A 22,315-nucleotide genomic window follows, 5' to 3' on the forward strand; every position below is an offset into this window, starting at 1 on the left:
CACCTTTGGTGGGAAGGGAACAGCGTTCCGTGCGCCTTCGGGCGTTGAGTCATGCCGGCCACATGACCACGGAGACATCTTCGGACAGCGCTGGCTCTTCGGCTTTGAAACGGAGATGAGCAGCGCCCCCTAGAGTCGGGAACGACTGGCAGATATGTTCCTGGGAAGCTTTACCTTTACCTTAAAATAAATTAAGTTGAACGCATAGATGCCGCCCACGGATGCGCCAGAGGGAAAGGGAACCGGGAAAGGAAGAGGTTGTGGGGTGCTGTCAGATTCTGCGCCCCTTTCGACCCCCGAGGCCCTTCCTCGCCCGCGTCCATTTCCTCCTCCTGATTTCCCCCTTGTGGCTTCCCTCCTTTCAGCCCCACGGAGCGCGAGCGGACGGAGCGCTTGATCAAGACCAAGCTGCGAGAGATTATGATGCAGAAGGATCTGGAGAACATCACGTCCAAGGAGGTGAGTGGGGTGGGAAGGGAGACCTTTGGGGATCAGGGATCGGACGCTCTTTGGCTAGTCTCCATCAACGGATAGAAACTAGCCAAGGAGGGAGGAAGAGAGAGAAAGAGAAGGAGAGAGGGTAGGAAGGAGAAGAAAGAGGAGAGAAGTAGGGGAGAAGTAAGGGAAGGAAGAAGGGGAAGGAGAGGAGGAAGGAAGGAAGTAGAGAAATGAGGGAGGGAGAAAAGAAAGAGAAAAGGAAGGAAGGAAAATGAGGGGAGGGAAGGAAGGGAGGGAAGGAAGGAAGGAAAGAAATGAGAAGGAAGGAAGGTAGAAGGGAAGGAAGAAAGGAAAATGAGGGGAAGGAAGGACAGAATCTCAACCTGGAGTAAAGGAGAAAAATTCTGACAAAGTGAGAACAATTAATCAGTGGAAAGGTTTTCATTCAGAAGTTGCAGGATTTCCTTGCTGGAGTTTTTAAAGAAGAGACTGGACAACTGTTTCTCTGAAATTGTCTTGGGTCTCTTGCTTGAGCAGGGGGATGGACTAGAAGACCTCCAAGGTCCCTCCCAACTCTGCTAATCTGTGCCCGTAACTCAAGGACTAACTGTATTTTATTTAAAATTGTTTTGCCTGTTTTATTTAAAATATTTCATTTTTAAATTACTTGTTTATTTTTTTAATTTATTTTTGCAAAAAATGTTTTGGGAAAGCTGAGTCCTCTTCCCTTAAGGCCGCCTCAATTTAGAACTGATGATAAATTTCCTGACAGTGAGTACAATTAACCAGTGGAACAACTTGCCACCAGAAGTTGTGGATGCTCCAACACTGGAAGTCTTTCAGAAGACGTTGGAGAGCCATTTGTCTGAAGTGGCGTAGGGTTTCTTGCCTAGGCAGGGGGTTGGACTAGAAGACCTCTAGGGTGCCCTTCCAACTCTGTTATTCTATTACATTCTATTATCTCTCACTCCTTCCCACCCCAGATCCGAACAGAGCTGGAAATGCAGATGGCGTGCAACCTGCGCGAATTTAAGGAATTTATTGACAATGAAATGATCGTCATTCTGGGCCAGATGGACAGCCCCACGCAGATCTTCGACCACGTCTTCCTGGTGAGGCTTTCCTGCCACCGGATAGTCTCACACAAATGTACCCCTCACTTCCAGTTCCACTAGTGAAACCGCTTCCAAAGTTGGAGTAAATTCCCCAAAGTTGATTCATGGGTTGCGATTCTGCGTGCAGCGTGGTAGAACGGAGAGTTCAGTTTTGGAAGAATTGTACAACTTAGATCAGGGGTGTCCACTTTAAGATCTGTGGACTTCAATTCCCAGAATCCCCCAGCCAGCATGCTTTAAGAGGGGAGGGCTTCCACTCCCAGAATCCCCCATCCAGCAGGCTTTAAGAGGGATGGGCTTCCACTCCCAGAATCCCCCAGCCAGCATGCTTTAAGAGGGATGGGCTTCCACTCCCAGAATCCCCCACCTAGCATGCTTTAAGAGGGGAGGGCTTCCACTCCCAGAATCCCCCATCCAGCAGGCTTTAAGAGGGGAGGGCTTCCACTCCCAGAATCCCCCATCCAGCCTGTTTTAAGAGGGGTGGGCTTCCACTCCCAGAATCCCCCATCCAGCATGCTTTAAGAGGGGTGGGCTTCCACTCCCAGAATCCCCCCATCCAGCGTGCTTTAAGAGGGGTGGGCTTCCACTCCCAGAATCCCCCATCCAGCGTGCTTTAAGAGGGGTGGGCTTCCACTCCCAGAATCCCCCATCCAGCATGCTTTAAGAGGGGTGGGCTTCCACTCCCAGAATTCCCCAGCCAGCATCCTTTAAGAGGGGTGGACTTCCACTCCCAGAATCCCCCAGCCAGCATCCTTTAAGAGGGGATGACTTCCACTCCCAGAATTCCCCAGCCAGCATCCTTTAAGAGGGGATGACTTCCACTCCCAGAATCCCCCAGCCAGCATGCTTTAAGAGGGGTGGGCTTCCACTCCCAGAATCCCCCAGCCAGCATCCTTTAAGAGGGGTGGACTTCCACTCCCAGAATTCCCCAGCCAGCATCCTTTAAGAGGGGATGACTTCCACTCCCAGAATCCCCCAGCCAGCATGCTTTAAGAGGGGTGGGCTTCCACTCCCAGAATCCCCCATCCAGCAGGCTTTAAGAGGGGAGGGCTTCCACTCCCAGAATTCCCCATCCAGCCTGTTTTAAGAGGGGAGGGCTTCCACTCCCAGAATCCCCCATCCAGCATGCTTTAAGAGGGGTGGGCTTCCACTCCCAGAATCCCCCATCCAGCATGCTTTAAGAGGGGTGGGCTTCCACTCCCAGAATCCCCCATCCAGCGTGCTTTAAGAGGGGAGGACTCCAACTCCCAGAATTCCCCAGCCAGCATACCAATCTCTGTAAACCTCAGGGACTTTAAAACCTGTGAACTACAACTCCCAGAATTCCTTGCGGCCTGAGGGATTCTGGGAGTTGAAGTCCACCCTTTTCAAAACTGCTGAAGTTGAGAATCTCTGGGTAATTTTGCACAGTATCTGAGACCAATCGGAAGGCAACAACGCTCCAAAGAATTCTTAGCCGGCAGTTTCGAATATTTCCGTCCCCTGATATCGCCATGTTTTTGCATTTTTTTAATTATTACTATTATTACTCGCGTGACCAGCCACGCTCTTGGCTGACGTGACAACTGTTGTGTTGTGTTTTCTCGCCCGCTTCTGCAGGGTTCGGAGTGGAACGCCTCCAACCTGGAAGAATTGCAAACCAGAGGGTGAGTTGTTAGGGTTGGGATTCAAAAATTTTGGGACATCGGTTCTCTGCCCTCTGGTTGCTGGGTGGGCGTGGCCCACTTGGCCTCCTGCACCATGGGGCGGGGGGGGGCATTTTTGCCTATTTCTGAACTTCCGGGAGGCCCGTTTTGCCCCCTCCCAGGGACTCTGCGCGGGCCCCGCTCTTAGCTGGCATCCAAAACGGGCCTCGTGGAGACTCCTGGGAGGCGAAAGGGGTGGGCGCGGCCAGCCAGTCCTTCCAACTACCAGTTCGGTGACCCAGATGTAAAATTAGCATCCGAACCGCCTGAATCCCACCGCTGGTGAGTTGGCCGTGAAAATTGTCCTCACGACAACACAAGCTTTGCTCTTTTGCATGCCCATATGCCTTTTCTTCTCTCTGCCCCTCCAAACCCCTACCCGATTGCGAGCCGCCAACAGCTCTTTTTTTGCTATATTTATAAATATGTTTGCACAGAGACCAGCCGGGGCTTATCTTATCCTTGGCTGTTGCCAAACTCCCTGCAGGAAAAGGGTTCCCAGGCTGAAAAAGGAGGTTAAGCCGAAGGGGAAGAAGTGTGATGGGCTCCAAGGACATTTGCAACATCTGCAGGGAGGAGGGGCACAGATACTTTCACACCTGCATCTCTGTTGGAGGCACTTGGTCCTCATCCCTCCCTGTAGCAAAGGGAGAGTAACTGCACCCAAGGCCAGAAGGGTGGGGGTTTTGTTTGTTTTGTTATTTGCTTGCTTATTTATGTGTTTATTTGTTTACTTTGGAGTATGAGGTTTAGTAATATTTCTCTTTGTCTGAAGTGGTTTCTTGCCTTAAGCAGGGGGTTGGACTAGAAGACCTCCATGGTCCCTTCCAACTCTGTTAGTGTATTCTTTTCTATTCTATTTCTATTTCTTTTCTATTCTATTTCTGTTCTGTTCTATTCTATTCTTTTCTATTCTATTCTATTTCTGTTCTATTCTAATTCTATTCTAATTCTATTCTATGTTCTATTTCTATTCTATTTCTATTCTGTTCTTATTTCTATTCTATTTCTATTCTATTCATTTCTATTTCTATTCTGTTCTATTCTGTTCTATTCTGTTTCTATTCTATTTCTATTCTATTCTATTTCTGTTCTTTTCTATTCTATTTCTATTCTATTTCTATTCTATTTCTATTCTATTCATTTCTATTTCTATTCTGTTCTATTCTATTTCTATTCTATTCATTTCTATTTCTATTCTGTTCTATTCTGTTTCTATTCTATTTCTATTCTAGTTCTGTTCTGTTCTATTCTATTTCTATTCTATTCATTTCTATTTCTATTCTATTCATTTCTATTTCTATTCTGTTCTATTCTATTTCTGTTCTATTCTATTTCTATTCTATTCATTTCTATTCTGTTCTGTTCTATTCTATTTCTATTCTATTCTATTTCTGTTCTTTTCTATTCTATTTCTATTCTATTCATTTCTATTTCCATTCTATTCATTTCTATTTCTATTCTATTCATTTATATTTCTATTCTGTTCTATTCTATTTCTATTCTATTCATTTCTATTTCTGTTCTATTCTATTTCTATTTCTATTCTATTCTATTTCTGTTCTATTCTAATTCTATTCTAATTCTATTCTATGTTCTATTTCTATTCTATTTCTATTCTGTTCTTATTTCTATTCTATTTCTATTCTATTCATTTCTATTTCTATTCTGTTCTATTCTGTTCTATTCTGTTCTATTCTGTTTCTATTCTATTTCTATTCTATTCTATTTCTGTTCTTTTCTATTCTATTTCTATTCTATTCATTTCTATTTCTATTCTGTTCTATTCTGTTTCTATTCTATTTCTATTCTATTCTATTTCTGTTCTTTTCTATTCTATTTCTATTCTATTCATTTCTATTTCTATTCTATTCATTTCTATTTCTATTCTGTTCTATTCTATTTCTATTCTATTCATTTCTATTTCTATTCTATTCATTTCTATTTCTATTCTATTCATTTCTATTTCTATTCTGTTCTATTCTATTTCTATTCTATTCATTTCTATTTCTATTCTGTTCTATTCTATTTCTATTCTATTCATTTCTATTTCTATTCTGTTCTATTCTAATTCTATTCATTTCTATTCTATTCTATTCTGAATTATATTCTCTTCTTTGTATAAACAATAAAGGCAGGATGCAAACAAATAAACGAGCAATGCAACCCCTCCCATTTCCCTGCAGGGTGAGGTATATTCTGAACGTCACTCGTGAAATTGATAATTTCTTCCCGGGAGTTTTCGAATACCACAATATCCGAGTTTACGACGAAGAGGCGACGGATCTGCTGGCTTACTGGAACGACACCTACAAGTTCATCTCCAAAGCAAAGTGAGTCCCTTCTTGCTGGCTTCCTTTTGGGTCTGCAATTCATTCGGCCTCTCGTGGTGGCTTCCAATATATTGGGCAGTGTAGAATCGTTCAAGAGCCGGGGCGGAGCGACTCCCAGAATGCCTGGCTGAGGGATTCTGGGAGTTGAAGTCCACCAGTCTTAAAGCTAAGATGGCTGAGGGATTCTGGGAGTTGAAGTCCACCAGTGTTAAAGCTAAGGTGGCTGAGGAACTCTGGGAGTTGAAGTCCACAGGTCACCATGTTGCCTGTAGCTGCCCGTCCCTGTTAAAGAGCCTGGTGAACTTAAACCAGGGGTGTCCGATCTTGGCAACTTTAAGACTTGTGGACTTCAACTCCCAGAGTTCTGGGAGTTGAAGTCCACAAGTCTTAAAGCTAAGATGGCTGAGGGATTCTGGGAGTTGAAGTCCACCAGTCTTAAAGCTAAGATGGCTGAGGAATTCTGGGAGTTGAAGTCCACCAGTCTTAAAGCTAAGATGGCTGAAGAATTCTGGGAGTTGAAGTCCACAAGTCTTAAAGTTGCCAAGATTGGAGACCCCTGATTTAAACTACAGCAAAATGGCTGAAGCAGGAGGAGGGAATTCCATCTGATTAGGGAAATCAAGACTTGGGGTGCTGATCCCTCACTTTTGGGAAACACAGCTCTGACACAGACTCCGGTGTGTGTAAGTTGGTAGATTTCGGTCCTGCTTTTCTGCCTATGAGATCAAAATGGCAAGATAGATGGATAGAGGCCGACAGGCAAATGAAAGAGAGAGGTAATGGAGAGACAGACACAGACAGACAGACAGATAGATATACACGGACAGACAGACAAACCCATATAGACAAAGAAAGATAGATGAGAGAGAGAGAGATTGTAGATTAGATAGATGGACGGACGAATGGACAGACGGATGGATGGATGGATGGATGGATATAGACAGACGGACGGACAGACAGATGAGAAAGAGAGAGATTGCAGATAGACAGACAGACAGACAGACCTGATGGATGGATGGAATATATAGATATATGATGGATGGATGGATGGATGGATGGATGGATGGATGGATGGATGGATGGATGGATGGATGGAGGGAGGGAGATATAGAGAGAGGGACAGACGGATGAGAGAGATTGCAGACAGACAGATAGACAGGCAGACTGCATGGATGGATGGATGGATGGATGGATGGATGGATGGATGGATGGATGGATGGATGGATGGATGGATGGATGGATGGAATAGATAGATATAGGATGGATGGAGATATAGAGGGACAGACAGATGAAAGAGAGAGATTGCAGATAGACAAATAGACAGATAAACAGGCAGACTGGATGGATGGATGGATGGATGGATGGATGGATGGATGGATGGATAAGAGTTAGTGAGAGATGATGGATGGATGGATGGATGGATGGATGGATGGATGGATGGATGGATGGTAGATAGATGGATGGATGGAGGGATGGATGGATGGATGGATGGATGGAATATATAGATATATGATGGATGGATGGATGGATGGATGGATGGATGGATGGATGGATGGAGGGAGGGAGATATAGAGAGAGGGACAGACGGATGAGAGAGATTGCAGACAGACAGATAGACAGGCAGACTGCATGGATGGATGGATGGATGGATGGATGGATGGATGGATGGATGGATGGATGGATGGAATAGATAGATATAGGATGGATGGAGATATAGAGGGACAGACAGATGAAAGAGAGAGATTGCAGATAGACAAATAGACAGATAAACAGGCAGACTGGATGGATGGATGGATGGATGGATGGATGGATGGATGGATGGATGGATGGATAAGAGTTAGTGAGAGATGATGGATGGATGGATGGATGGATGGATGGATGGATGGATGGATGGATGGATGGAATAGATAGATATAGGATGGATGGAGATATAGAGGGACAGACAGATGAAAGAGAGAGATTGCAGATAGACAAATAGACAGATAAACAGGCAGACTGGATGGATGGATGGATAGATGGATGGATGGATGGATGGATGGATGCAATAGATATATAGATATAGGGGGGGAGGGGATGGATGAGTGGATGGAAGGATATAGGCAGAGGGACAGACAGGCAGATGAAAGAGAGATTGCAGAAAGACTGACGGACGGATGGATGGATAGATATAGACAGATGAACAGTCAGATAGATGAGAAAGAGAATGCAAATAGACAGACAGACATGATGGATGGATGGATGGATAGTAGGTATATAGAGAGACAGACAGACAGTTCGGTGGATGGATGGATGAGAGATGGACAGATGGGCTGGGTAGGTGGACGGACGGACGGACGGGCAGGCGCTGGGCAATGGCCAGAACCTTCCCTCCTTGTGCACATGATGCGCTGACCCTCTTCTCTTTCCTTCCCTCCTGCTGTGCCCCCCCTTGCCTCCCCCCCAGGAAGAACGGCTCCAAGTGCCTGGTCCACTGCAAGATGGGGGTCAGCCGGTCGGCCTCCACCGTCATCGCCTACGCCATGAAGGAGTACGGCTGGAACCTCGACCGGGCCTACGATTACGTCAAGGACCGCCGCACCGTCACCAAGCCCAACCCCAGCTTCATGCGCCAGCTGGAAGAGTACCAGGGCATCCTCCTGGCCAGGTGGGCACAGGCGGCTGGAACGGGGGGGGGGGGGCTGGGGGGGGCACACACACACACATGCAAGCAGCCTTCGACGTACAACAGTTCATTTAGTGCAGTGTTTCTCAACCTTGGCGACTTTAAGTCCTGTGGACTTCAACTCCCAGAATCCCCAGCCAGCTTTGCTGGGAGTTTCCGATTCTGGGAGTTGAAGTCCACAGGACTTAAAGTCGCCAAGGTTGAGAAACACTAATTTAGTGACTGTTCGGAGTTTACATCCGCCCTGGAAAAAAAGGGACCGTGTTTCACACTTACGACCGCTGCCGTCACATGATCAAAATTCAGCCGGTTGGCCACTGACTCGTATTTATGACGGTTGCAGCGTCCGGGGGTCACGTGATCCCCTTTTGCGACCGGCTGACGAGCAAAGTCCGTGGGCGGAAGCCGGATTCACTTAACAACCAGGTTACTAGCTTAACGACCACAGTGCTTCGCTTAACAACCGTGTTGCTAAGGTAATCTTGTAGCGGCAGCGATTCACTTAATAAACGTGGCGAGAAAGGTCGTAAAATGAAGTGAAGCTCACTTAGTGACCATCTCACTCAGCAAGGGAAATTTTGGGGCTCCGTTGTGGTCATAAGTTGAGGACTGCCCGTAACCCCTGGTCCTGGCAACTGACTCACCTATATGACGGTTGCCAAGTGTCCCAGGGTGGTGGTCACGTGATCCCTTTTTGTGAACCTCTGACCAGCGAAGTCAATGGGGAGGCCAGATTCACTTTAACAACCGGGTGACTCACTTAACGACTGCAGTGATTCACTCAACAACGGTGAGAAGAAAGGTTGTAAAAGGAGGCAAAACTCACTTAGCAATAGACTTTTGGGCTCGGTTTTGGTCATAAGTAGAGAACGACCTGTATAGGGTCGTCCTCAAGCGTGGGGTTGGACTAGAAGACCTCCAAGGCCCCTTCCCTTCCTTTATTCTGTTATTATTCTGCTACTAGCCCATAACCAAACGTAATTTCTAATGTTGGATTTTCCCCCTTACCGGAGGGAGCCCCCTCATGGAGAAGTGTGAAGCCGTTGGCAACTCCACTGCGCTGTACAGTAGAAGCCATTTTGCAGCAGTACAGTAGAAGCCGCACAACAGGCTGTATCTTAACAGAATACACACCCCGAGGGGTGTGAGGGGTGTCTTACCCCCACAGTATTTCTCTCCAGGGAGTAAGTCCTCTGTGTTGCAAGTTTGGTTGAAATTGCTCAAGGCGTTCCAGAGTTATGCTGGAACACACACAGACAGAGACACCCACGGCCGTGTTTATATCTATATATAGATATAGATTTCTCATGCAACCTCCGGGCTTGTGTTTGTAACAGGAGCCACAATCTTTGGCAACTTGTTTTGTGTTTCCAGTGACCAGACTCCCCGTTTCCAGCCACGTGGCTGTCAGATGCCCCGGGGGGGTCTCGGATATCAGGGGGTTTCGAAAGGGTGTTTTTGAAGGAGCAGCTGGCCAGAAACGAGACCGGAGGGAAGGAATTTGAAACGGGCCAGAGATGGGCTGGCTCCCATCCGAAAGCTTCGCAGTTCGGCCAATCTCAGTGCGGCCGTTGCGAAGGAGGCTGAGGAAGCTCCTTTCAGAATGCAGAATGGGAGGAGACCTTAGAAGGTCCTCCAGTCCACCCTGCTGCCCAAGCAGGAGAGTCCACATCGTTTCAAACAAAAGGAAGGTTGTCCAACCTGTTCTTAAAAGCACCCACAACCTCTAGAGGCAACTTCTGTTCCACTGGTTAATTGTTCTCACTGTCAGGAAATTCCTCCTCAGTTCTAAGTTGCTTCTCTCCTTGATTAGTTTCCACCCATTGCTGCTTCTCCTGCCCTGAAGTGCTTTGGAGAAGTGGTTGACACCCCCACTTCTTTTGGGGGGAAACCCCTTAGGTATTGGAAGATGCCATCATGTCAACCTATTACCTCTTTTCATTAAACTAGACGTCCCCAATTCCAGCAACTCTTTTTCATACCTTTTCGCCTTTAACACAATAACAGAGTTGGAAGGGACCTTGGAGGTCTTCTAGCCCAACCCCCTGCCTAGGCAGGAAACCCTATACCGTTCCAGACAAATGGCTCTCCAGCATCTTCTTAAAGACTTCCAGTGTTGGGGCATTCACAACTTCCGAAGGCAACTTCTGTTCCACTGATTAATTGTCCTCACTGTCAGGAAATTCCTCCTTAGTTCTCAGTTGCTTCTCTCCTTGATTAGTTTCCACCCATTGCTTCTTGTTCTACTCTCAGGTGCTTTGGAGAATAGCTTGACTCCCTCTTCTTTGGGGCAACCCCTGAGATATTGGAAGACTGCTCTCCTGTCTCCCCTGGTCCTTCTTTCTATTAAACTAGACATCCCCAGTTCCTGCAACCGTTCTTCATATGTTTGAGCCTCCAGTCCCCTCATTATCTTTCTTGCTCTTCTCTGCCCTCTTTCCGGAGTCTCCGCATCTTTTTTTATATTGTGGTGACCACTGTCAGGAAATTCCTCCTTATTTCTAGGTTCTTTTCTCCTTGACGATTTGCTTCTTGCCCTGCCTTCAGGTGCTTTGGAGAATAGGTTGACACCCCCTCCCTCATCTCTATTGCAGCCCCTCAAATATTGGAAGACTGCTCTTATGTCACCCACAAGAATATCTTATGTTCTCAACCTCTCTAGTTTTGGTCACCCACATTATAAAAAAGATGTGGAGACTCTGGAAAGAGTGCAGAGAAGAGCAAGAAAGAGGATTAGGGGACTGGAGACTCAAACATATGAAGAACGGTTGCAGGAACTGGGGATGTCTAGTTTAATGAAAAGAAGGACCAGGGGAAACATGATAGCAGCCTTCCAATATCTCAGGGGTTGCCCCAAAGAAGAGGGAGTCAAGCTACTCTCCAAGGCACCTGAGGGCAGAACAAGAAGCAATGGGTGGAAACTAATCAATGAGAGATTCAATCTGGAAATAAGGAGAAACTTTCTGACAGTGAGAACAATCAACCCATGGAACAGAAGTTCAGAAGTTGTGGGAGCTTCATCCCTGGAGGCTTTCAAGAAGAGACTGGGCTGCCATCTGTCAGAACTGCTGTAGTAGGGTCTCCTGCTTGGGGCCAGGGGGATTGGACTAGATGACCTCCAAGGTGCCTTCCAACTCCGTTAATCTGAATAAAGAGACTTTGGGAAAAGTGCAGAGAGGAGCAAAGAAGATGATTAAAGGCCTGGAGACTAAAACGTATTGAAGAACGGTTGCAGGATTTGGGTATGGCCAATGTAGAGAAGAGAAGGACCAGGGGAGACACGAGAGTAGCATTCCAGTATCTGAGGGGCTGCCCCAGAGAGGAGGAAGAGGGTCAAGCTACTCTCCAAGGCACCCAAAGGCCAGAGAAGGAAGAATGGATGGAAACTGAACGAGGAGAGATTCAACCTGGAAATAAGGAGGAATTCCTGACAGTGAGAACCATCAACCCATGGAACAGAAGTTGTGGGAGCTTCATCCCTGGAGGCTTTCAAGAAGAGACTGGACTGAAATGAACAGAAAACAGCCTGTCAAGGATCCTTAAAACGATCCAAAAACAAGCCATTCGGGGCCAATTTCTGGGCTGTTTTCAGGGGTTGGGCTAGAGGACCTCCCAACGTCCCTTCCTACTCTGTCAATCTAATCTAAATCCTTCCGTTCCCCCCCCCCCCATCCAGTCAGATCTGAAGAAGCTTCTTGGATGAGAAGCGAAATGTCTTCAGAGAAAGAGAAACCCCTGATGGGCAGCCAGAGGGTCCTTGGGCTGACACGACTGACCCTTCCCCTGGTCAGGGCTGGGGGGCCGCAGGAGGTGACCTGGCACCTTTCTCCTTCTTCCTGGAAAGAGGCCGCAGGGTTCCTGGGAACAGGTGGCCAAACAGGACCGGCAGCTGACCGGTGGCCAGAGCGTGTGACCGGGACGGAGGGCCCAGTCAAGGGACAAAGCAACCTGATCTCTGGAGGCCTCAGAGCTTCATCCCGAGCGGATCCCCTCCGTCCTGTTTTTCTCCTTCACCTCTCCTTGCTCAAGTCTGCAAAAGGCTTGCGTAATATTTCTTCTCCCTCGGGTAGTCCTCGACGTATCACCGCTATTGAGCCCCAGGTTTCTGTCGTTAAGCGAGGCTGTTTGCCTCGTTTTGCAGTCTTTTTTTGGTCCCCGTTGCTAAGTGAATCCCTGCAAACGTTCAGTCGGTGATACGGTTGATAAGTCAGTATCATTCCCTTTGCTCATAAAATGCAATCGCATAAGCCCGGGACGCTGCAACCGTCATAAATACAGGCAGTCCTCGACTTAGGACCACAACGGGGCCCAACATTTCTGTTGCTGACTGAAACATTTGTTAAGTGAATTTTACAACTCTTTTTTTTTTTTTTGGCCGACGTCATTAAGTCAATCACAGCAGTTGTTAAGTTAGTAGCACAGTCGTTAAGTGGGTCTGGCTTCCCCCGTTGACTTTGCTCATCAGAAGGTGACAAAAGGGGATCACATGAACTGCTGCGACCGTCATAAATACGAGTCAGTTGCCAAGTGTCCAAATTTTTATCACGAGGACGCCACAAAGGTCATGCGCGTGTGAAAAACAGCCGTAAGTCCCTTTTTCCAGTGCCGTTGTAACTGTGAACGGTCATTAAGCAAATTGTTGTGAGTCAAGGATTAGCTGTCTATGCCGGTTGCCTAATGTCGGACTTTGGATCATTTGGCCATGGGGGGTGTTGCCAGCGTCGTAAGTGCAAACAACGGTACAAAGCGGGGGGAATTTGATTTAAATCACGCTGATTTAAATCACGCTGATTTAAATCACGCTGATTTAAATCACGCTGATTTAAACCACGCTGATTTAAACCACAATTTAAATCACGCTGATTTAAACCACGATTTTAAATCACGCTGATTTAAATCGCGCTGATTTAAATCACGCTGATTTAAACCACGATTTAAATCACGCTGATTTAAATCACGCTGATTTAAATCACGCTGATTTAAACCACGATTTAAATCACGCTGATTTAAACCACACTGATTTAAACCACGATTTAAACACGCTGATTTAGACCACGATTTAAACCACGCTGATTTAGACCACGATTTAAACCACACTGGTTTAAATCACGATGATTTAAATCACGCTGGTTTAAATCACAACGATTTAAGTCATGATTTAAATCATCGTGATTTAAATCACTCATAAAAAGTCTTGATTTAAATCCATTCGATTTAAATCATGCTCTTTAAAGAGCCGCAGCGGCTCCTCCTCTGAGCCGCGGTTGACTCACCGACCGTCCCATTCACTTCAATGATGCGGCAAGGGTGATGCAGCGAGGACACTACCAGGTGAGGGACGTGGCGGGCAGCAGGCGAGTGGATTCCCGCTCCCAGGCGCTCCCCGGGTGGGTCTGAAATGCCAGGCGCTCTTTCAATGGAAGGACTCCTGGATGGCGGTTGGAACCTTCCGTGGGGTGATTTGCAAAGGAAATGAAGGTTTCCTAGGGAGATTTTGCAGATCCCGGAGGCTTTGGGGGAGTCGCCCAAAAATGTCGATATCGCCGCATCTTCAGCCTCCTCAGGCTGCATAACGAAGCTCCCTCCACGCGGAGCAGAAACTCAACGATTAACGCATCTGACGTAGAAAACGACATTTGGATAGATTTTTTTTTTACTCCAAAGGCATTTTATTAAAAAAAAACATTTGATTTTAAAACATCTGATTTAAATTTTTAAAAAACCCGATATTTTTAAAGCATTTTTTTAAAAAAAAAAACATGGGTTTTTTTAATCCAACAGTAAATTTTATTGTTGCTGTAACTTCAAACAGTCTCTAAATAAATGACTATAAGTTGAACACTATCTGTGTGTAAAATAAATGAATTAAAAGAACCCTCCATTTTCTCTCTCTCCTTCCCTCTTTCTGTCTTTCTCTCTCCCCCTCTCCCTCCCTCCTTCTCCCTCCCCCTCTCTCCCTTGCTATCACTCTCTTCCTCCCTCTCCTTCCCTCTCTCTTTCTCTCTCTCCCCCTCTATTTCTCTCTGTGTCTTTCCTTCTCTTTCTCTCTCCCTCCCTCTCCCTCCCTCTCTTCCTCCCTCTCCTTCTCTCTCTTTCTCTCTCTCCCCCTCTATTTCTCTCTGTCTCTTTCTTTCTCTTTCCTCTCTCTCTCCCTCTCTCCCTCCTTCTCCCTCCCTCTCTCTCCCTCGCTATCATCCTCTCCCTCTCTTCCTCCCTCTCCTACCCTCTCTCTTTCTCTCTCTTTCTCTCTCTCCCCCTCTATTTCTCTCTCTCTTTCTTTCTCTTTCCTCTTTCTCTCCCTCCCTCTCCTTCCCTCTCTCTTTCTCTCTCTCCCCCTCTCTTCCTCTCTTTCTCTCCTCATCTCTTCCTCCCTCTCTCTCTCTCCTTCACACCCTCTTCCTCTCTCCCTCCCTCTCTGTCTCACACCCTCTCCCTCCCACACACACCCTCCCTCCCTCTCTCTCTCTCTGTCTCCCTCCACAGCAAACAACGTCACAACAAGCTCTGGCGTTCGCACTCGGACAGTGATCTCTCCGACCACCACGAGCCCATCGGCAAATCGGGCATGGAGGTCAGCAAAAAGGAAATCACCACCTCGGCCGACCGCATCTCCGACAGCAAGTCCTCCAGCAGCCTCGTGGCGGTGCCCGTGGGGATGGCCGCCAGCCCGCACGGACCTTTGCTGTGCCATTTAGGCTCCGGGCCTTTGGCGAACCTTCCAGGCAAAGAGAGGGTCATCCAGTTACAAATCGCTCCCCGGGATTTCGAGGCCGAGCAGATGGAAGACCAGCTGAATCTGAACAACCTCAACGGGTGCCCTTCCGGCGGCTGCCCGGCGGAGTCCGAGTCGCCCCTCGACAACTGCAACCCACCGGAGAGTTTACTTCAGCAAGCGGGGGGCGCCATGAAACCGGCCGGCGGGTTTCCCGATTTGGCGGTGTCCGATTTGGAAAACGACGCCCTCAAACCCGGCGACGGGAACGTCCACCTGATGCCCATGGAAGAGTTGGAGTCCTGCTTGCGAGACACGCCCAGCCCGCCCGCCAACCTTTCTCAGCCGGAGGAGGAAGAGGAAGAAGAGGAGGAGGAGGAGGAGGAAGAAGAGGAGGAAGAAGAGGAGGAGGAAGCCACGGCCGGAGGAGACTTCGGCACGGATCGGATCGACTTCTTCAGCGCTTTGGAGAAGTTTGTGGAGCTCTCGCAGGAGAAAAGGCCCCGGGCCTCATCCCGGGTGGAAGACGTGGGCAACGGGCGGAATGGAACGCCCCGGATCTTGGCCTTGGAGCTGCTGCCTTGCGATCCCACCGAGCAGGCCCAGCCAAGTGCCTCTGCGGGCAGCTCACCACAGGCCTCGGAGGCCTCCTCTGTGGAGGAGGAGCAGCTGAAGGTACCTAAGACCAATGCGGGGGGGGGGGGCATTTTGAGATGGCCCCCATCACTCCTAGGGCCTTCTAAAGCAGAAGTCTCCAAGCTTGGCCACCTTAAGACTTGTGGACTTCAACTCCCAGAATTCCCCAGGCAGCCATGCTGGCTGGGGAATTCTGGGAGTTGAAGTCCACAAGTCTTTTAAGTTGCTAAGTTTGGAGAGCCCTATTTTAAAGCTATAGATGGGGGCGGGGGGAGACAATAGAAATAGTGGGGTGATAAGTGGGGGAACAATAGAAATAGAAACTTTGGGGCCCAGGAAGGCAGCCTTCTCTGCCTTTGCCCCCACTGTGTGGAATAGCCCCCCCGCTGGAGGTGAGATGGGGACACACAGCCTCTCCTGGAGAGGAATTGCAGATAGATATTGAGAGACAGACAGACAGGTTGTGTGAGTGAGAGATTCTAGATAGAGAGATGATAGATAGATAGATAGATAGATAGATAGATAGATAGATAGATAGATAGATAGATAGATAGATAGATAGATAATAGATAGATAGATAGATAGATAGATAGATAGATGATAGATAGATAGATAGATAGATAGATAGATAGATAGATAGATAGATAGATTGATTAATTTGATATAGATAGATAGATTAGATATGATAGATAGATAGATAGATGTAGATTAGATATGTTATGATAGATAGATGATAGATAGATAGATATAGATAGATAGATAGATGATAGATAGATAGAGATAGATAGATAGATGATAGATAGATAGATATAGATAGATAGATAGATAGATAGATAGATAGATAGATAGATAGATGATAGATAGATAGAGATAGATAGATAGATAGATAGATAGATAGATAGATTTGATATAGATAGATAGATTAGATATGATAGATAGATAGATAGATGTAGATTAGATATGTTATGATAGATAGATGATAGATAGATAGATATAGATAGATAGATAGATGATAGATAGATAGAGATAGATAGATAGATAGATAGATAGATAGATAGATAGATAGATAGATAGATAGATATAGATAGATTTGATATAGATAGATAGATAGATAGATAGATAGATAGATAGATAGATAAATAGAGAGATAGAGAGATAGATGATAGATAGATAGATAGATAGATAGATAGATAGATAGATAGATAGATATAGATAGATTTGATATAGATAGATAGATAGATAGATAGATAGATAGATAGATAGATAGATAGATAGATAGATAGATAGATAGATAGATAGATAGATAGATAAGATAGATAATATAGATAGATATAGATAGATTTGATAGAGATAGATGAATGGATGGATGGATGGGCAGACAGAGATGATAGATGGATAGATGATAGATAAATAGATAGATAGATAGACAGATAGACAGACTGACTGACTGACTGATTTATAGACAGATGAGAGATTGATTGATAGATAGATAATATACAGACCAATGGTAGGTAGGTAGGTAGATAGATAGATAGATAGATAGATAGATAGATAGATAGATAGATAGATAATAGATAGATAGATAGATAGATAGATAGATAGATGATAGATAGATAGATAGATAGATAGATAGATAGATAGATAGATAGATAGATAGATAGATTGATTAATTTGATATAGATAGATAGATTAGATATGATAGATAGATAGATAGATGTAGATTAGATATGTTATGATAGATAGATGATAGATAGATAGATATAGATAGATAGATAGATGATAGATAGATAGAGATAGATAGATAGATGATAGATAGATAGATATAGATAGATAGATAGATAGATAGATAGATAGATAGATGATAGATAGATAGAGATAGATAGATAGATAGATAGATAGATAGATAGATTTGATATAGATAGATAGATTAGATATGATAGATAGATAGATAGATGTAGATTAGATATGTTATGATAGATAGATGATAGATAGATAGATATAGATAGATAGATAGATGATAGATAGATAGAGATAGATAGATAGATAGATAGATAGATAGATAGATAGATAGATAGATAGATAGATAGATATAGATAGATTTGATATAGATAGATAGATAGATAGATAGATAGATAGATAAATAGAGAGATAGAGAGATAGATGATAGATAGATAGATAGATAGATAGATAGATAGATAGATAGATAGATAGATATAGATAGATTTGATATAGATAGATAGATAGATAGATAGATAGATAGATAGATAGATAGATAGATAGATTAGATATGATAGATAGATAGATAGATAGATAGATAGATAGATAGATAGATAGATAGATAGATAGATAAGATAGATAATATAGATAGATATAGATAGATTTGATAGAGATAGATGAATGGATGGATGGATGGGCAGACAGAGATGATAGATGGATAGATGATAGATAAATAGATAGATAGATAGACAGATAGACAGACTGACTGACTGACTGATTTATAGACAGATGAGAGATTGATTGATAGATAGATAATATACAGACCAATGGTAGGTAGGTAGGTAGGTAGATTAGATAGATGGATGGATGGATAGATAACAAGACAGACAGACTGACTGATTGATTTATAGAAGATGAGAGATTGATAGATGAGAGATTGATAGATAGATCATAGATATAGACAAACGAATGATAGGTAGGTAGGTAGATTTTCGTAGATTCATAGGTGATAGATATAGGCATAAATGAGAGGGAGGGAGGGAGGGGTAGTTTGTGGGGGGTCCCTTTCTTGACAGCCCCCCCCCTGGATTTGGGGGTGGGTGGCTCATGGTGGAGACAAGCCCTCCTCTCCCCAGAGAGCCACGCAGGCAGCTGCTCCAGTTCCCTTGGCTGCTGGCGCCCCCTGCTGGTCAAGGAGTAACCAGGGCTCTAGATCAGTGGTCCCCAACCTTTTTATCGCCGCGGACCAGTCAGCCTTTGATAATTTTACCGTGGCCCACTGAGCGCGTCAATGACCAGCGCTAGTAGCGTAGCCTTGCGCAGGCGCAGTTCAGTATGGCTAGCGTAGATAGCGTAGCACAAACTGCGCCTACGCAAGGCTACGCTACTAGCGCTGTCTACGGTAGTCCTACGTAGCTGCGCAGGCGCTCTTAGGTTTTTTTCAGGAATCGGCCAGCGCTGAAGCGCTGAAAAGGAATGAGAAGGGCGGCGCTGGACACAGGGGGGCGGTGGGCCGCTGGTGACGTCAGAGTGCCACCAGCGGTCCAGTAACACCCCTTGTGCCAGTTAGCCCTAATTTGCATACAGAAAGAAACTATGGCCCCCGGCCGCTGCAGCGATCATGGCCCCCGGCCGCTGCGCGGCCCGGTGCCAGGTACTCCACGGCCCGGCACCGGTCCACGGACCGGGGGTTGGGGATCACTGCTCTAGATAGCATATTTGCTCCATTCAGGGGAGGTACAACCCCAACCGGAGCCCCCTCCCCTCCTCCCTCCTTACTAGATGGGAGACCCCCAACCCATTTCCAAGCCAGTCTGGGTCTTGGCCCTATGGACTGGTCAAATGGAGTGTAACCACTCCATTGGTTTGCCATTATAGACCATATTCCTCGACTTAATGACTGGTCATTTAGCCACTGTTCAAATGGGGGGGGGGGATAAAGGTGGTCCTCGACTTACGTCCACAATTGAGCCCAAAACTTTTGTTGCCAAGTGAGACATTTGTTCAGTGGGTTTTGTCCTATTTTACGACCTTTCTTGTCACAATTGTTAAGTGTGACCACTGCGGTCGTTAAATTAATAATGCGGATTTTGCTTGTCAAAAGGGGGGGTAATCACATGATACACACCCACCACCACCTCCCAGGATACGGCAACCGTCATAAACGTGAGTCGGTTGTCAAGCATCCAAATATAAATCTGGTGGCCATTGGAGATGCTGCGACGGTCGTAAGTCTGAAAAATGGTCCTCCCAAATCACTTTTCTCAGTGCCGTTGTAACTTTGAACAGTCACCAAGTCAACCGTCGTAAGTCGAGGACTACCTGTACTTAATGGCCCATCTTTGACGTCCCAACAGTCTCCCTTCCACCCCAAAGTCACCTGACTTCACTACAGGTGCAAACTGCAACATTTGTGTTATGACTGCAGATTCACTTAACAACCACAGATTCACTTAACAACCACAGATTCACTTAACAACCACAGATTCACTTAACAACCGATGCAAAAAAAACACACGCCAGCCTGAGATGATAAGTTTGAGGACTGATCATGCACAGAAAGTCCATTGTAACTTTGAAAAGTCGAAATTTAGAAATACAGGCACTCCTCGACTTAACGACCAGAATTGAACCGCAAATTTCTGCTGCTCAGACATTGAGACATTGGTTAGGCGAAGTTTGTCCTGTTTTACCACATTTCGTGCCCCAGTTGTTAAGCGAATCCCTCCAGTTGTGGAGTTAATAACCCGGTTGTTAAGTGAATCTGACTTCCCCTCGCTGGCTTGGCTGGTCACAAAGTCACAAAAGGGGATCGGGTGACCCCCAGGATGCTGCAACCGTCATAAATATGAGTCACTTGCCAAGCATCTGAATTTTGACCACGTGCTACAACGGTCGTAAGTGTGAAATACGGTCATACGTCACTTTTTTCAGTGCAGTTGTAGCATTGAATGGACACTGAACAGATGGTCATAAGACAAGGACTACCAGTATGTAATTTGACCCGATCTGACATGAAAATATTGTTGGGATCGTTCATTAAGCTTCTTCCCTTTTTTTTTCTCTTTTTTCCAGCTCTCGGAACCAGAGCCATCCGTGGGCCTGATCCGCTCCCATTCCCCCGTCGTCTCGGTCAAAGAAATCGTCACGGAGATCGAGTCCATCCATCAGGGAGGATCCCAGGGACCCGTCAAGGCAGAGACCACCAGCAATCCGCTCCCAACGCCCAAGAAGACCCCCCTCCACGAGACCCCAGCCGAGGCGACCTGGCCTTCGAACACCAAGCACGGGAAAGCCGAGGAGGCAGTGGACGCGGCTGGTCCAGTCCCGAAAGAAGCTGCACGAGAACCGTTGAAACCGGAACACAAAGAGTCTTTGTTGCCCCCAACGCCTGCCTCTAAGCCAGACACGGAAGGGAGGGGCTCAGCCGAAGACCCCACAGAAGTCCGAATCCTCCCTGGGCCCAAATGGTGTCCCGGTTCTGTCCGACGGGCCACTCTGGAGTTTGAAGAGCGTCTACGGCAGGAGCAGCAAGATTTGCAGCACGCTTCTCCGGTCGCCCTTTTCCCCGTCCGGAAGAATTCCCGGAACGAGTCTGATTCGGGCGCAAAAGGTAGAAATGACGATGCAGCTCACGAGCCAACCCAATTTTCGAGAAATAAGGAGATCTCGAGAACAGGCAACGGCTCTGAGACGGAGACTGTCTCTGAACCTCCAACGTCGTCCGAGCCTTCCCATCCACCGGAAGTCCCTGCGGAGTTGCCAAGCGTGACCCGCGAACACCGGATGGTGCTTTGGATGGAGGGTGACGAGGGACCTCCTCTGCTCAGCCCTCTCCCCAAAAGAATTGAGATCATCGAATACACGCCCGCTTTGCCAGGCACGGAGGTGGCCGAGAAGGGTATCACTGCCCGGACCCCGGAGAAAACCCTGGATGAAAACTGCAATACCGCTTTCTGTTCGGAGACTCCTGGGTGCAGCCCGGATTTGTCTGGGACACCAGAACAGGAGGGTGTCCCCTTCAGTGAAGCCCTCTTCTCTTGGGGAAGCCCGAAAGGGGGGGAAACGCGGGAAACACCGTCCAACCCTGAAGCTCCCTCTTCTTCGGCCGACCAGGCGAGACACTCCCCTCCACCCTGTTCACGTCAAAACTACCGTCTCGGTCTGGAGGGGGTCACTCAGGACAGCACAAGCACTGAGCCTGAGCCAGCTCCCTCGGGGGGCTACGCTGGAAACGGGCACTTCTCCCTGGAGGAGAGGGGAAGGGCCTTCCCGTCCTGGACACGCTGGGACCCCAATCTGGGGAAAAATCCTCCGGGCATTCCCTTGACCTATCCTCTTCACTGCTCTCTCCCTCGCCGTTCCAGCTGCGACGGCTGCACCAAAGACAACGGCCAGGGGACAGGCCTGGTTAAGCAGCTGGCGAAAGAACTGGAATCCCGCCTGCGGCAAGCCGGACTCACCGCACCCTCTCAAATGAAACGCTCGGCGTCTTTGGCCAAACTAGACTCTCTGGGCTCGCTGAAGGACGACTTTCCCCGCGGTGGCTGCTGCCTGCCTACCAGCGCCCGAGCCGTCTCGCCGGAATCTCTCCGGATCCCCACGCCGGATCCAGCCATCTCTGCCCTGACCCTCCTGTCTCCCGAACCCACCCGGCATTTGGTGGAACCGGTCAAGCTGTGGGAATGCCTAGCCCTGAGCCGGCCGGTGGAACGGCCCCTGGCTCAATTCGCCCAAGACTTCACCCCAACCTGTGGGCCCCCGGAAGGAACGTGGACTTGGGGCCACAACTTGGGGCAGCCGGCCGCGCTCGCTCGAAATCCCCCCGTCAGAACTCGGCTGCCCAGGAGGTTAAAAAAATCTAACGAACGAAAACGAACCACCAACCCCATCTATAATACGATGTGATCCCTGCCTCGGTTTCCCCTCCCTTCTCTTAACCCCCTCCTCCTCCTCCCCCCCCCCCTTCAAACTTTTCACAATCCCTCGCAGATGTAATATATATACCGAAACATGCA

At 47.0% G+C, this 22,315-nt stretch overlaps 1 protein-coding gene across 1 annotated transcript; it reads left to right on the top strand.

Annotated features, from left to right (window-relative positions):
- Positions 1-365: 365 nt before the first annotated feature.
- Positions 366-22,315, top strand: SSH2 (slingshot protein phosphatase 2; the record flags this gene model as incomplete). Its single annotated transcript, XM_087702920.1, is given in 7 exon segments — positions 366-459; positions 1,422-1,550; positions 3,153-3,199; positions 5,425-5,571; positions 8,015-8,215; positions 14,717-15,620; positions 20,373-22,315. Coding segments are annotated over 7 exon segments (3,355 nt in total), but the record flags the coding sequence as incomplete, so codon positions are not given.

The sequence above is a fragment of the Thamnophis sirtalis genome, unplaced genomic scaffold, assembly GCF_051295495.1.
Source record: "Thamnophis sirtalis isolate CommonGarterSnake01/CBP01778 unplaced genomic scaffold, rThaSir2_p1.2 scaffold_17, whole genome shotgun sequence".
NCBI lineage: Eukaryota > Metazoa > Chordata > Lepidosauria > Squamata > Natricidae > Thamnophis > Thamnophis sirtalis.